The sequence below is a fragment of the Coenobita brevimanus genome, chromosome 97, assembly GCF_032717465.1.
Source record: "Coenobita brevimanus isolate Jiangsu-jjx chromosome 97, ASM3271746v2, whole genome shotgun sequence".
Classification (NCBI taxonomy): domain Eukaryota; kingdom Metazoa; phylum Arthropoda; class Malacostraca; order Decapoda; family Coenobitidae; genus Coenobita; species Coenobita brevimanus.
In genome coordinates this window covers 3,656,255-3,669,163 of record NC_137050.1, presented here as the reverse complement: position 1 = coordinate 3,669,163, position 12,909 = coordinate 3,656,255, and the positions used below count along the sequence as shown (strand labels likewise).

At 42.3% G+C, this 12,909-nt stretch overlaps 1 protein-coding gene across 1 annotated transcript in view; it reads left to right on the top strand.

Moving 5' to 3' along the window:
- The window catches only part of LOC145413741 (limbic system-associated membrane protein-like), a 32,372-nt gene extending 23,604 nt beyond the window's left edge, over positions 1–8,768 (top strand). The window contains exons 4-7 of the mRNA XM_080283399.1: positions 3,740–3,818; positions 5,456–5,583; positions 7,294–7,462; positions 8,649–8,768. Of these exons, the coding sequence (XP_080139525.1) occupies positions 3,740–3,818; positions 5,456–5,583; positions 7,294–7,462; positions 8,649–8,764 (492 nt within the window). The 3' untranslated portion in view covers positions 8,765–8,768. The remainder of the gene's footprint in view (positions 1–3,739; positions 3,819–5,455; positions 5,584–7,293; positions 7,463–8,648) is intronic.
- The last annotated feature ends 4,141 nt before the right edge of the window (positions 8,769–12,909 follow it).

The following is a 12,909-nucleotide window of genomic DNA, read 5'->3' as shown; positions in this document are numbered from 1 at the left end:
TGTGTGTGTGTGTTAGAGCAGGTAGCTGCAGGTGCGTGTGTTATGTCTAATTACGCCAGAGTCAATAAGGAGCAAGATACCACCACCTCTGCTCGTAAATGAGAGAAAATTAATTCACAGGGTGGTCCACATATAGCGCACCTGTTGCACTCCACCAGGTGATTTCAGGTGTGTTGTACGGGCGCCTCATTTAACGTTATCAATGTTTTTTTATTAACCCTGCATCATTTATTCACTTCCTACTCCCACCGCTACACACACGCTCACACAAACAAACAGAGCCGTCCTCGCAACACAAGACGAATTTCTAGAGAGGCGCTATTTCAGGGCAACCTTATTTAATGACTCTGAAGTGGAAAGGTTACTGAAGTGGAGGTGGTCTACTGGGAAGCGTACTGAGCCCGTCGATTCTCTGGCCAACCACGAGATATATGGGCAAGCTCTTCTTTATCCCACCCTATTTTCACCTCCAATTAAATAGGGACCTGCGTTGTACAGCGGCAGTTGCGTGCTGTTGTCTGGGGAATATTTACGTGCTTTTCTTTTCACAGTCACAATTAGTCAGTAGTTTTTCTATAATTTCATTCGGGTATTTTTTTTTTCTGGGAGTGGTTCATTAACCCCTTGAAGCCTGTTTTTTCTTTTTTTTCTTTTTCTTTTTTATTCATCTTATTCGCAGGCCATATTACTCATTTTAGGTTGGACATGCAGTCGTGAGGGGATTAATGAAGGTTACACGCAAACCTTTCAGTTCGAAAAATCTCCCCTAATCCGAATAAAATCGTCTGGGGATGGCAGGAATAAAATAAGCAAACACGTCATCGAAGGGAAGAGGTTTTCGTTCCGCATATACATTTGTACTTTAGAGAACGTTGTGGCGAGTGGGTATAGTATTTTTTTACAGTAATTTAATAACACACAGTTCCAATCCCCGTGTTGGGTGGTGGTTGGCGGGGGGTGGCGGGGAGGGGAGGGCGAAGGGTAACCACAGTGGAGAAATTTTATTTGCGGCGTAACTCACTTTCAAAACTTTACCCCTCCCTCCCCTCGAAACGTTGTATGAATCCGTTTTTATATTGTGACGATACAACAGTTGTCTTTACGATAACCCGTATTCTCCATGGCTTTGAATACCGTAGCGTTTCTTACCTGGCGATTAGTATTTCATTACATTCTGATATTTTTTGTGTGATACCTTTGAGTACCGATATAATTATATAAATCTGCTTTCATATTACATCGGTGCGAGAGTAATGTTTCCGATACGTCATATTTCACTAGCATGTCAATCTTCGTAGCATGCCTTTCTTAAGATATCAATTTGCATATCCTCACTTTCTCCTGTTTTGTTTCATACATTCTGTACGGGTCACTAAAGACGGGTTTTAATCTCCCGAAGACAGAAGCCACTCCTGTGCTTCAGAAAATCGTCTGGCGGTAACAAGGATAAAATAATTAAGACTCCACGTTTGTAAATGTTATTGTGAACACTTTAGCACTTTAAGGGACGTAACGTGACTCCTAAGCTAAATAAAAGTGCCGGACAGTAGCAACAGATTTCACACATTTTTGTCAGGTATGTGCCGTGATTCATGGTCCGCCCTATGTGTTAAGATTTATATATGGATGATTATGGAAGGAAAAAGCAGAAGAAGGAAAGAATGAAGAGAAAGAAAGAAAAGAAAGCAAGAGAAAGAAAACAAAGAAAGAAAGAAAAGAAAAGAAACGAAAAGAAAAGAAAGAAAAGAATAGAAAGAGAGAAAAGGAGGCAAAATACCGCTTTTGATACTCATTAACTCTCCTGTAATGAAAACTTTGATGAAAACTGACATCGTTCCGTCCAACTTCCGCTTGCATAACACACTTAATTTCCGAAATGAACTGGTATATCAATTTTATGCAACTTTTCAAAAATCCATATCCATACTGTATTAAGATCTGACAAAACAATTCCAGGTATTTTAATCTAGCTACAAGACCAGTTTATTCACCTACTGGAACGCTGACCTTTGAGGGGATAATTATAGTACCATTCTCCAGTGGCAGAAAGTGCTCGTTGTACAGACTGCACTGATGAGATGCAAAGCTGTGTACAAGGTCAGACGTTGCGTACATATTACAGTGAACGTCTTCTCTCTCTTAGGGGATTGGCAAACATTTCTTCCCTTTGACACTGATATTCTTGTACATCTAATCCATGGTGCTATTAATCCCTTCGATCCGCGTGACTACTCCTGTTTCTGATTAAGCCCAGACGATTTTACGCAGCTTAGGATAGACCCTCCGAACTAGTGGAGTTAAAGTATATCCTCAATGAACTCCTTCGTTACTAGAGACTCTTCCTCAGCTGAAAAAAATCGTCTGGTATCACCGTAGGGAGGAGATAAAAGGACACACGAAAGGCAAAAAAGACAAAACACCCACGAAAATACACACCCAACATACGTAAAATAAATCGCTAAGAGGTTCAAGTTCCCTACGCCAAGGAGAACACGGCTCAAAGAAGAGTTAGAAGGGGCGTGAAGTGGTCCCGGAGAGGCACACTCGGCCACATCACCAGCCCTCATAACTGCGCCCTAATTGGAGTGTGTTTCCTGTCAGCCGTACCCAGGCCAGATTGGTGGGCTGGGGGGTGGAAGTCCTTCGGCGACAGTTGTGGGGTGGGGGGTATAGTGGGAAGGAAAAGGAGGGGATGGGGTGGAGGCAGGAAGAGAGGGAGACGTGGGTGAGGGGAGGGCAGGGAGAGAGAGATGGGAGGGAGGAACGTTTTTTTTGTGTGTGTGTGTGTGTGTGTGTGTGTGTGTGTGTGTGTGTGTGTGTGTGTGTGTGTGTGTGTGTGTGTGTGTGTGTGTGTGTGTGTGTGTGTGTGTGTGTGTGTGTGTGTGTGTGCGTGCGTGTGTGCGTGCGTGCGTGCGTGCGTGCGTGCGTGCGTGCGTGCGTGCGTGCGTGCGTGTGTGTGTGTGTGTGTGTGTGTGTGTGTGTGTGTGTGTGTGTTACTTAGGATATGCATATTTTCCGGCATGATTTCCAAACTATTGCCAGGGTCAGAAACTGAAATCAGTCTGAAACTGAAAAAGGCGAATCAAGTCACGCACACATAAGCATCTTATCTCTTCCACTGTGTCACATCTCATGATTTTCTTCTTCCAGACCCGTGACTTTGGAATGTTTCAGGGCCAGATCACTACTTCTCCAATCACGCTCTTTCATCCGCCTCAGCGTGATCTCTTTTCCTCTTCCATATCTCTCACTACGACAGTCTTACATGTTTTATATCACCATGATCTTTCCCGTTTCACACATCCATCCATGAATCCTTTCTCTCCTTTACCTTTCACCACAGTCTCATTCCCTGGTTCATTTCCGTCTCCTTGATCTTACTCCCCTGTTTGACTTTCACCTATCTGTCGCTTTCCCTGTTTTGTCGCTCACCAATCTGTCTCTTTGCCTGTTCTGTCTCTCATCAATCTGTCTCATTCCCTGTTTTGCCTCTCCAATCTGTCTTTTTCCCTGTTCTGTGTCTCACCAATCTGTCTCTTTCCCTGTTTTGTCATTCACCAATCTGTCTCTTTCCCTGTTTTGTCATTCACCAGTCTGTCTCTTTCCCTGTTTTGTCATTCACCAATCTGCCTCTTTTCCTGTTCTGTCTCTCACCAATTTGTCTCTTTCCCTGTTTTGTCACTCTCCAATCTGTCTCTTTCCCTGTTTTGTCTCTCACCATGGTCTCTCCCTCCCCCAGACCCGTGACTCCGGGATGTACGAGTGTCAGATCTCCACTACGCCTCCAATCTCGCACTTCATCCGCCTCAATGTCGTCAGTAAGTGCCACTCCTCTCCTCTCACAGCCCCGAGTGCCACCTCCCTGCCCACCCACAGAGGGATATTGGCTGGGCAGGGAAGCTTTTTGGGAATCAGCTATTTTGCAGTTTCTATCATCATCAGACTCGCTAACGTCATCGTCATCACCCCCATCGTCATTATCGTTACTGCCAGTTTCAGCATTGTTATCTTCTCCATCATTGCCATCATCATCATCATCGCTAGCATCATTCCACGGCTTTGTGGAGATTAACCTTTTGACTCCATATCATCATCATCATCATCCTAATACGTATCCTTTGTACTAGTGATGATGATGATGATGATGATGATGACGATTTCCCTCCACATGTACTAGGGGAAAACAGAATTAGGCTAATGATGATGATGATGATGATAATGTCCTCTTTGTGCAGACAAAGGTTATCATGTAAGGTGTGGTAGAAATGGTTATAATACTCTGTGAAGGATGGTATCTCTTACAGATATCCTAACACCTCTTCCTTAGCGATTTATTCTACGTATGACACCTCAGTATCATCTTGCTTGTTACTGATCCAAACTATACCGATATTTAAAAGATATACATAACAAACTAGTTAATATTACGGTGAAATATGCAAAATAAGTCGCTAAGGAAGAGATATGAAGAAACCTCCTACGCCACTGGGAACACGGCTTACGGGAAGAAATTCAGACATAACAATTATTCCCAGTAATTTAACACGTTTTCTAAATATTTAATAAAGTTAGAAATATATCACTGAATAAATTACTTGAGGTATATTAGTGTGGAGTTTTTTCTTTTATTTCTGTATAATTGGAGTGTGTAAAAGAGCGAGAGTCATTTCAGATAGTCAGCTCGAGGGTAAACTAAGCGTGACATGTTTTGCACGTAGGTAAAAGGGCGTGGTGTGTGTGTGTGTGTGTGTGTGTGTGTGTGTGTGTGTGTGTGTGTGTGTGTGTGTGTGTGTGTGTGTGTGTGTGTGTGTGTGTGTGTGTGTGTGTGTGTGTGTGTGTGTGTGTGTGTGTGTGTGTGTGTGTGTGTGTGTGTGTGTGTGTGTGTGTGTGTGTGTGTGTGTGTGTGTGTGTGTGTGTGTGTGTGTGTGTGTGTGTGTGTGTGTAATAATATGTGAACAGTTACAGTCAACAGTTCCTTTGCACTGCCTGGCAACCTTTCATCCCTATCTTGACTGGGGGAAGAAGTCGAAACCAGGATTAACTAACTATACAATCAATGGAGAACTTTATCATCCAGAGTTAGGGTGGCAATTCTAACCTTGGACAGACTAGAGAGGGAGAAAAGGAAAACAAAAAGTATGAAAGAGTAAAGAGGAGAAGGAAGAGGAATCATGGATAATAAAGAGGAGAAAATTACTTTTAGGGAAGAGAGGCGGCGGGAAGAGTAGAATTATGGACAGTGTGAATAAAGTATCAGTGTCATTATAAACTATCACTTTTGTAGTCTAATAAAACTTCGACCTAGCACTATAACACAGATTTTGAGGTTTCCATTGAGTGGGAGGTCCTGACTACATACTTCCTCCAGCATTGGGTTAAGGGTAGAGTGAGCAGAAGGTTTGGCTCATGAGTGGTTATAAGATACGTAGAGTTGTGTATGTATTGTATGTTTCAGAGCCACACACGTACATTCTGGGCGGTCCGGACATGCACATCAACAAGGGCTCCACCATCAACCTAACCTGTGTGGTGGAGTACAGTCCTGAGCCGCCGGAGTTCATCTTCTGGAACCACAACAACAAGGTACCGTCTCCACCTACGAATTTACTGAACTTTCTGGGCAGTCATTACAGTATTATCACTTAAATTATGTGGATATATATAAAAATTCACAGGCAAACTTAACATCAGTTCCCTCTCGTAACAAAAATTTGTCGGGGTTTTTATTCTGGAACCAAAACAACTTAGTATTGTCTTGTCTGGGGACTTTTTTAAACTTTTTGGGGGGAACTATACCATGAGCAGTTTCTAAACCATTATCAGTTATATTGTGGTGCTGAAAACTAGCATGCTGAACTGTACATGGCCATCATTGTAAAGTAACAGTTTTTCTTTCTCCAGCAATCATGAACCTTAACTGTATGTTGTCCCAAATGGCAATAATGCAGTGCGTTCTGAGTAAATTAGATATACAATCCACAACGCAATATATTTACATTATACCTTATACTCCTGATTATTATTCACTGAATTGTTTTAGAAAATATACAGTCGAAACTTTGGTAAATCAAGGCGGGGGAATCCTTACGGTATCGATAAAAGAATAAATATAATTAAATATTATTTTGTCAGTAACGTAACTTGCTATGACAAAATATCTGCATAACATAAAAGTCTAGCCTGAGAGGGGAGGCGTCAATATTTTTTATCTCACGGGACGCTGGGCGACACGCGTCATCACCACCAACCCACACCACCACGTATCTTCATCACACCCACGCTCATAAATCATCAGCGCATCTCACATCAAATTTTGCCGGGCTCTGAAATTCCACTGGGTCTAGCATCACCGACACCCGATGTCACATACGTAAATTATATTTGTGGAAAAAGGTGGAAGCCAATACATGCAGCCTGCAATTCGTTCCCGTCAAATCGAATTCAGCAGAGGTGCCAATATTAAATTCTGCTGATTTTGACATGTCTGGGCACTCTTGGTCTGAAATACCAGATTATAGACAGAGGGTAACAAAGGAATGAAGAAGACTTTTTCATTATTCTTGGCAATTCACGTATTAATGGCAATTCACGTATTAATGATTTATCCCTGTCTCTCTTGCACTCCTCCTTTCTCCCCTTGCTCTACTTCTCTTGCTTTCTCCTCAAACATACTCTCCCCATCCTCTTCTCGTTACCCTCCCCCCTCTTTACGTCCCCTCTCTTCGATTACTCCCTTCTTCTTCCTCTTCCTCTTCCTCTTTCAACCTTACTCTTTGGCATTACCCTTCCTCACTGCTCTCGTCCTCCCCCCTCGTCCTCGCCTCTCTTCCTAACTTCTCTTTTCTCATCCCCCATCCTCTCCTCCCTTCCTAACTCCTCTTTTCTCTCCTCTCCCTCTTCGTCCTCTCCTCTCCTCCTGACACCTTTTCATCCTCCATCACCTTCCTCCCATCTTAACATATTTTCTCCCATCTCCTTACCTCTTAACTCCTCTTTTCTCTCCTTCCCGCCTAATTTCTCTTCTCTTCGTCTTTAACCACTCCTACCCTCCTGACTCATCTTTTCTCTCGCTTGCTCCCCTCCTAACTCCCTATTTTCTCTCTCTCTCTCTCTCTCTCTCTCTCTCTCTCTCTCTCTCTCGTCTCCCTCTTCGCCCATTTCTTCCCACTTACTATCTCTTCTCTCTACCCTCCCTCCTCGCAATCTCCTCTTTTCTCTCCTCTCCCCTCTCGTTCTCTCCTCCCCTATTCTCTCCCTCCCTTCCAATCGCTCTGCTTCCCAATCCCTCGGCAGATCATCAGCTACGACTCATCACGTGGCGGGGTGACAGTGATCATCGAGAAGGGGGACCTCACCACCAGCTCCCTCCTGATCCAGAAGGCCCGGCCCTCTGACTCAGGCCGCTACGACTGCAACCCCTCCAACACCGCCCCCGCCAATGTCACCGTGCATGTGCTGAATGGTGAGTGAATGGCCCTATACTTGCGTGGTTTGGGAGACGCTGCTTGGACCATTTCGTACCTACTCCAATCAGTTAATCTAGAAAACATTGAGGCTCCAGCCGCTATAACTGCTGTCCTTTCTGCACTTTCCCAGCCAACGTCACCGTGCATGTGCTTAACGGCGAGTCACTGGTGCATTAATTTAATGGATTTAAGAGGCTTCCCACCACCACCACCTCACCATATGACTTCCGTATATAAGACGTTGATACTGCCTTGCATAATCTTAAGGCGAGCTGCGTTCATACAGTGTAGTATTAACATGTACTAAGTAAAAACAAAATCGGTGAGGATGAGATGCTGGAGAGAGCAAGAAGTCAGAACCACACTTACCCTTGTAGTTACTGTGAATCTACTTACAATGAGTTCAACCACCAGTTTTACCTTCTTTAACCCAACTGCGTTCTAAAAGCATCCACAATGGTCATGTGGGCAATTTTCATTCTTTGAGCTCCATACTAACGCAGGATCCTTCAATAACAAGAAAGGACAAAATATCAACATGAAACTGGTGAAACTGAGGTTGTCTTTATGCAACTAGTATCAAGCAAGTGCAATGATGAGTGCAATTAGTTATGCAGTTAGATGGTTTAGGGAGTTAGAAGGTTAGAGAAGTTAGGTGGTATGTGAAGTTAGGTGTAAATATATAGTTAGGTGAGTTACAGAGTTAGGGGAGTTATACAGTTATGTGGTTTATACAAAGGGATCGTTTATGAAGATGGGTGGTTTGTGCAATTACGTGATTTATAGGCAACAGGTATCAAATCGTTGCAATCAGTTTTCATTCCGTTGCTCTGAAATACCTACGTGGACGGGATGCTGTGATTTTCCATTGAGGTAAGTGTGGGATAAATCTTTAAGTGCAATCGCTGGAGGTAAAAATGTTTGTGTTGGATGATTTATGGTGTGTGTGTGTGTGTGTGTGTGTGTGTGTGTGTGTAAATCTGATCCGCATGTAGGTATGGCGGGCTGACGCAGAACAGATTTACAATAATATAACAATATAAAAGTGAAAGAAGCCATTAACTTAGGATGACGATGATGATGATGATGATGATGATGATGAAAGTACTAACGATGATGACAACAGCAACAAAACAACAACAACAACAACATAATAATAATACATGTCTCCCTCCCACACAGGCGAGCACCCGGCAGCGATGCAACACGGCGGCCAGGGCACCTACACCTCCTCCTCCCTCAGAAACATCCTCTCCCTCCTGGCGCTCCTCTTCCTCCTCCACACTTTCCTCCAGTAGCACCAAAAGGAACCCCCAACCCTCAGATCCAGTGACGTCATTTCTTAGCTCATCCTTGGTATTTTACAGACGATTTTCTTCGTCTTGGGAGGGTTTCTCGAAATGGAGGGGTTAGACACTGCTTTTCTTAACCCTTCCACCACTTCAGGTTTCTTCAAAGATGAGTAAAATCGTCTGGGGGTAACAGGGATGAGGTAAAAAGGACGTCAGTGGGTTGAAAGGGCAAGCCTCTGACTCCTGCAGCCGTCTTCACTTACCAAGGCATTTACGTTAACCCAGAAAGTGATCTTATTTTACCCCTCCAGGTGCTCTCATTTAAAGCATTTACACTTCCCCAGAGAGCAATTTACACTTCCCAGAGAGATATTTACACTCCCCAGAGAGCAATTTACACTTCTCAAAAGAGCCATTTACACTCCCGAGAGAGCAATTTACACTCCCCAGAGAGATATTTACACTCCCCCAGAGAGCCAATTTACACTTTCCAGAGAGCCATTTACACTTCTCCAAAGAGCAATTTACATTTCCCCCAGACAGCCATTTACACTTCTCCAAAGAGCAATTTACATTTCCCCCAGAGAGCCATTTACACTTCTCCAAAGAGCAATTTACATTTCCCCCAGAGAGCCATTTACACTTCCCCAAAGAGCCATTTACACTTCCCCAAAGAGCCATTTACACTTTCCAGAGAGCCATTTACTCTTCCCCAGAGAGTCATTTACACTTCCCCATAGAGCCATTTACACTTCCCAGAGAGTCATTTACATTTCCCAGAGAGTCATTTACACTTCCCAGAGAGCTACTTACACTTCCCCAGAGAGCCATTTACACTTCCCCAGACAGCCTTTTACACTTCCCCAGAAAGCCATTCACACTTCACAGAGAACCATTTACACTTCCCAAGAGAGCGATCCTTTCCTGCTGTTATCAGGGTGTTTATTCCAACTCCATAAAAGTCGATGTTGGAGAATCTGATCCCCTTCGACATTCACCACACCCTGAACGCAAAATCCCAAAGCATCATTTTCCAACACGCAATCCAGACGGCGCCTTCATCACCATAGGCGAGTGGAAATGGTGAAAAATGAAAAGTGAAGGGATATTTCGTTGCACCTCCTTCTCAGCGATTTATTTTGTCTATTGCGCCTTCATGTCCTCCTGTCTGTTACTGATACATTACATATCGACATGAAAAATAATATAAAAAGGATAAGTACGAAAAAGCATCAACAGTAAGCAAAATTAGGTCGCTAAGGAAAAGTTGCTACGGCCTTCTGTACACATACTGTAAATACCTGAAAACGCATACGAGTCGCCATTAAAGTGAAAGAAGTCCATATTTGTGAAATGAGCCATGTGACAGACTAGAAGTACGTGGGCACTGAAAACTAGATCAAGCAACGCATTAACTAAGAGTGCACTGGATGACTAACACTTAAGCTAAATTAGACGTGAAAACCGTGGTCATTTTCTCTCGAGTGAAAGTGAAATTCATGACGGTGATGCATAGGATATTCAGCAGTGCATACATCGCCCTTGTGGGAGACGATAAACTCTCAAGATATGAAGTCTGCTAAACCATATTCATTTTGATTTTTTAAGTAACGGGAAACAACAGAAACCTAATATCACCTACATATACTAATCCTGCGGGAGATGAAAAACTCTCGTGCTCTGTTAACCCATATTACTTTAGTGTATCTTTGTGGACAGTAAACAATGACCAAAAAAGAAAAAAAAAACTATCATTCACCATGGTCCAAAGAAGCTGAGAAAACTGTGGTGCCGAAACGCCCCTCAGTGTTGGCCTGGTGATGAAAAATTTCCTACGTGAATCTTTTATGTAAGTTTTTGAAAAATGTTAACTAGTGATTTTGAAAATGTATGTATGACTGCTGAATTATTTTGAAGCGAAGGTGTCAATGGGTAAATAAGTATAACAGATATTTAATAAGGTAACCATGAGTACTAATAAATGTTACTTTTATATGGGTAATAATCCTAAAGACTACCTATTACAAATTACCTTAGTTTTTTAAGTGAGGGGAGGTACGTGAGCACAACCTGAGCAGAGAATGAAAGTGTTTCAAGAAAATACTGTAGTGTTTTATTTACTGTACATAGGGTATAAGAAAGCAAAAATATCCACTGTTTTCACTAAGCATTTGATACATATTTCTCAGATGCTTTAACGAAAAAAAAAAAAAAAAGGAGAGAGAGAAGCCCGAGTTTTTCTTTTCTTTTTCGACAAAGGTTTTCTGAGTCTGATTTACTACGTGTGCTGTGTGAGGTACCATAAGAAGCAGTGTACCATGTGTGAATGTGAGTACAATTTGACCTGGTAATAAATGTCGTTCAGATTCCAATAATGACCACTTAAGCCAGAGCCACAACACACACACACACACACACACACACACACACACACACACACACACACATACTGTATATACCTGTCCACTCATCAGCCATGGTTTCCAATCACGCATATTTAAGGAATATTATAATCCAACAGAGGATGGTTTGTGAAGTAGGGAACTACTCCACATTACCATATTGCAAAACTATCATCAACAACCTTGGGAGAATCATATCCACACACTGACGCCTTTTTATTGTGAGAATACTTGTATCGTGAGGAGTCTTATATTCACACTATAAATGCAAGACTGAGAAAGGGTCAAGGATAAGGTAAATCATGTATTCAATGTCAAGTGAAATATGTCTACATACTCAGTGTCAGGTGAGATAAACGGTACAATCAGTGTCAAGTGAGATTTGAGTTATACTGTATACTCGGTGTCAGGTGAGAGGGAACAGAACATTTAGTGTCAAGAGATAAACTATATACTCAGTGTCATGTGTGAGAGAGCTGTATACTCGTGTCATCTGTATACTCAAGTGTCAGATGAGAGAGAGCATTATTCTACGTGTCAGGTGAGAGATGAATAATACTCAAGTGTCAGGTGTGAGAGAGATTCAAATTGTCGTGAGAGCAGTATACTCCGTGTCAGGTGAGAGAAAAACTATATTCTTAAATGTAGAGGGTTGGATATACGGGAAAACAGACAGCCATTACCAGCATATGACTGAGTGGCTTCGAGAGGGGAGGAAAAGAGGGCGTCACATCCATCCGTACATCCAAAGACAGAAAATGAGAGTCGGGTTGCGGGCCTCATGACGCTCCAGGTATCGTCTTCTCATTTATGGAGGCTCCCTAACACTTCCCCCTTACCGATTTATTTCTGCATTTGGTGCTTTAAATTTTCAGTCCCGGATTCTCCCCCTAAATTCATGTAGCGCCTCATGATTCACTACTTTTGCCCGGCCATTATCACCCCAGCTTGCTTTCAGATTTTTTTTTTAATTTAATCTAAACATCTACGAGATTTACCATGGCATAAAGTCGTCTTAGGGTCGTTCTCTCGCCGGCTAAGGAGAATCACTAGCACCTCTTTATTATGAGATTTATTTTGAACGTTACACTTTAACTTCCTTTTGTGCATTCTGTATACAAATTTAATATCAATCTAATCTGCACTAAAAATTTGGAGATAATATTTACAAGCCACATGCAGATATAAACTGATAAGGAAACGATACTAAAGAGCATCCTATGTTGAGAAGAATACACCTGATTATTTAAATATTTGACATCCTTGTGTGACCAACCCAGTCTTACACCCTTCACTATAATCACGTAATTCCTTTTCAGTTTACGTTTTCTATCTGGCAATTTTATTCAGCTTAGGAGAGCCCCTTAGCAGTGAGGGGGTAAATGGACTCTGCATCTAACCTGTAAAAATCTCTCGAGCTGAATAAAATCGTCTGGAGGTATCAAGACAAATATGGAAATCAACTTGCTAAGGGGGTTTTAAAATCGTCTGTGCAGGGTGGGTAGCGTAGGTTTACTCTTGGTTCAAAATGGAGTGGATGTTACTGAATTATTTGTGCTATTTCAATCCCATCTCGTAATCGTAATATTATGTGTAGCCTAATTCTTAAAATCTGTGAATAAATATTTTGTGAAAAAGGCCCTGTTTTATTATCTAACCTTGGCTGTCAGTGATGAATTGATCTTATGGTATGACGGCCAGATATAAGTTGGTGTGAATCATCATCATCATCATCATCATCATCATCAT